General features: G+C 44.9%; 1 protein-coding gene across 1 annotated transcript in view; it reads right to left on the reverse strand.

Annotated features, from left to right (window-relative positions):
* The window catches only part of LOC308375549 (cadherin EGF LAG seven-pass G-type receptor 1-like), a 101,895-nt gene that overhangs the window by 4,297 nt on the left and 95,098 nt on the right, over positions 1-2,500 (reverse strand). Inside the window, 4 exon segments of the mRNA XM_080851715.1 lie at positions 898-1,025; positions 1,415-1,540; positions 1,906-2,032; positions 2,311-2,390. Coding sequence (XP_080707841.1) covers positions 898-1,025; positions 1,415-1,540; positions 1,906-2,032; positions 2,311-2,390 — 461 coding nt within the window.

Here is a 2,500-nt window from a genome sequence, read left to right on the forward strand (position 1 = left end):
GAGTGTGTGAGAAACAGAGAGAGAAACAGAGATAAAAAGAGAGCGCTAGAGTGTGTTAGAAACAGAGAGAGAGAGGGAGAGAGAGAGAGACAGAGAGAGAAACAGAGAGAGAAACAGAGATTAAAAAGAGCGCTAGAGTGTGTTAGAAACAGAGAGAGAGAGGGAGAGAGAAACAGATATAAAAAGAGAGCGCTAGAGTGTGTTAGAAACAGAGAGAGAAACAGAGAGAGAAACAGAGATAAAAAGAGAGCGCTAGAGTGTGTTAGAAACAGAGAGAGAAACAGAGATTAAAAAGAGAGCGCTAGAGTGTGTTAGAAACAAAAAGAGAGAGGGAGAGAGAAACATTGATAAAAAGAGCGCTAGAGTGTGTTAGAAACAGAGAGAGAAACAGAGAGAGAAACAGAGATAAAAAGAGAGCGCTAGAGTGTGTTAGAAACAGAGAGAGAGAGGGAGAGAGAGAGAGAGAGACAGAGAGAGAAACAGAGAGAGAAACAGAGATTAAAAAGAGAGCGCTAGAGTGTGTTAGAAACAGAGAGAGAGAGGGAGAGAGAGAGAGAGAGACAGAGAGAGAAACAGAGAGAGAAACAGAGATTAAAAAGAGAGCGCTAGAGTGTGTTAGAAACAGAGAGAGAGAGGGAGAGAGAGAGAGAGAGAGGGAGAGAGAGAGTGTGAGTGTGTGAAAGAGAGAGAGAGAGAGAGGGAGAGTGTGAGTGTGTGAGTGAGAGAGAGAGAGGGAGAGTGTGAGTGTGTGAGAAACAGAGAGAGAAACAGAGAGAGAGAGAGAGCGGGAGAGTGTTAGTGTGTTAGAAACAGAGAGAGAGAGAGAGAGAGAGGGAGAGAGATAAAGGGAGAGTGTGAGTGTGTGAGCCATGCCTTGCCATGCACAGCATTAGTTACCTGAGTGTGTAAGCTAGGTAGCTGCTCTTTGCTGACCTGCCCGGTGTCTCCAAGGAAACCGTTGACTCGCCAATGGCCGACCGGTAGATGGTGCCGTCCTCTGTGTACGTGTTGCAGTTCAGAGAGCGCTGGAGATGAAAGAGTGTGTTAATGTGTGTGTTGATGGGTGAGGGTATGTATGCAGAAAGGTGAGTGCGCTTTTGAATGCAGAAAGGTATGTGTGTAAGTAGCCAAGTGTATGAGTGTATATGTGTATGTGAGTGTGTGTGTGTATATATGTGTGTGTGTGTATATATATACATATATATATATATATGCATGTGTGTATATACAGTATGTGTATATATATACAGTATGTGTGTGTGTGTATGTGTATGTGTATGTGTGTGTATATATGTGTATACATATATGTGTGTGTGTGTACATAATGTATATGTGTGTGTGTATGTGTGTGTATACAGTATATGTGTGTATATATATATACAGTATGTGTGTGTGTGTGTGTGTATTTCCTCACAGTGAGTAGAGAGGCACGTGTGGTACTGGACTCCTCTGGTAGGGGCTTCTTCCCAGTAAGGACGTTCTTCAGGGTCTTCCTAACCTCCTTGTTGAAGATGCAGTGGAAGAAGAAGATAAAGATGCCCTGGAGACACAAACACACACACACACACACACACACACACACACACACACACACACACACACACACACACACACACACACACACACACACACACACACACACACGCACACAGACATACCATAGAGAGAGTTAGAGAGTAAAACACACAGACTCAAGCAAACAAGCAACACAGAGAATGAAAAGGCAAATATTCAGTCTGACTAGAGTTGGCAAAAACACTGTGTGTGCGTGTGAGTGTGTGTGTGTGTGTGTGCTTGAACTAGAAGCTGTTATAGCGCAGATATGGATCCTGAGAAGTGATTTATGCTTCAGCTTCAGGGATATCAACTGGTCATGCTGAGTGTGTGTGAGTGTATGAAGCTCACCTGTAGACAGCTGAAGATAGCGAACAGGTAGTGGAAGGTCATGACGTCGCTGTTGACGGCCATCAGACCCAGAAGCCAGGTGGCGCTGATGAGCAGCAACAGCAGGAAGGCCATACGCAGAGCAGCACTAAAGAGAGAACATGAATATGTGAGCACGGACACACACAAACAGGCCATACACAGAGCAGCACACACACACACACACCCTTGACTGATGTTATTTTCAAGGAATGTTAATTAAGATAGTGTTTCTCCCTTCACCAGTAATTAGCTTGGTGGACATGCTGGTTCACATGGCCCCTGTAAGTTCTAATTCCACACACAGACACACAGACACAGACACAGACACAGACACACACACACACACACACACACACACACACACACACACACACACACACTCACATGGTTCCTGACTTCTCAAAGGAGCGTTGCCTGCGTCCACACGAGGCCTTGGCAGCCAGCAGAAAAATCACTATGTTGACCTGCAGCAGAAGGAGGAAAGGAGGAGGAGGGGATAGAGAAGAGTCAAGTGAGAAGAGAGAGAGAGATAGTAGAGAAAGGAGATAAAGAGAAAAAGCAGAGAGAGAAGAGG

The sequence above is a fragment of the Sprattus sprattus genome (genome assembly GCF_963457725.1).
Source record: "Sprattus sprattus genome assembly, chromosome: 14".
In the NCBI taxonomy this organism is placed as follows: Eukaryota; Metazoa; Chordata; class Actinopteri; order Clupeiformes; family Clupeidae; genus Sprattus; species Sprattus sprattus.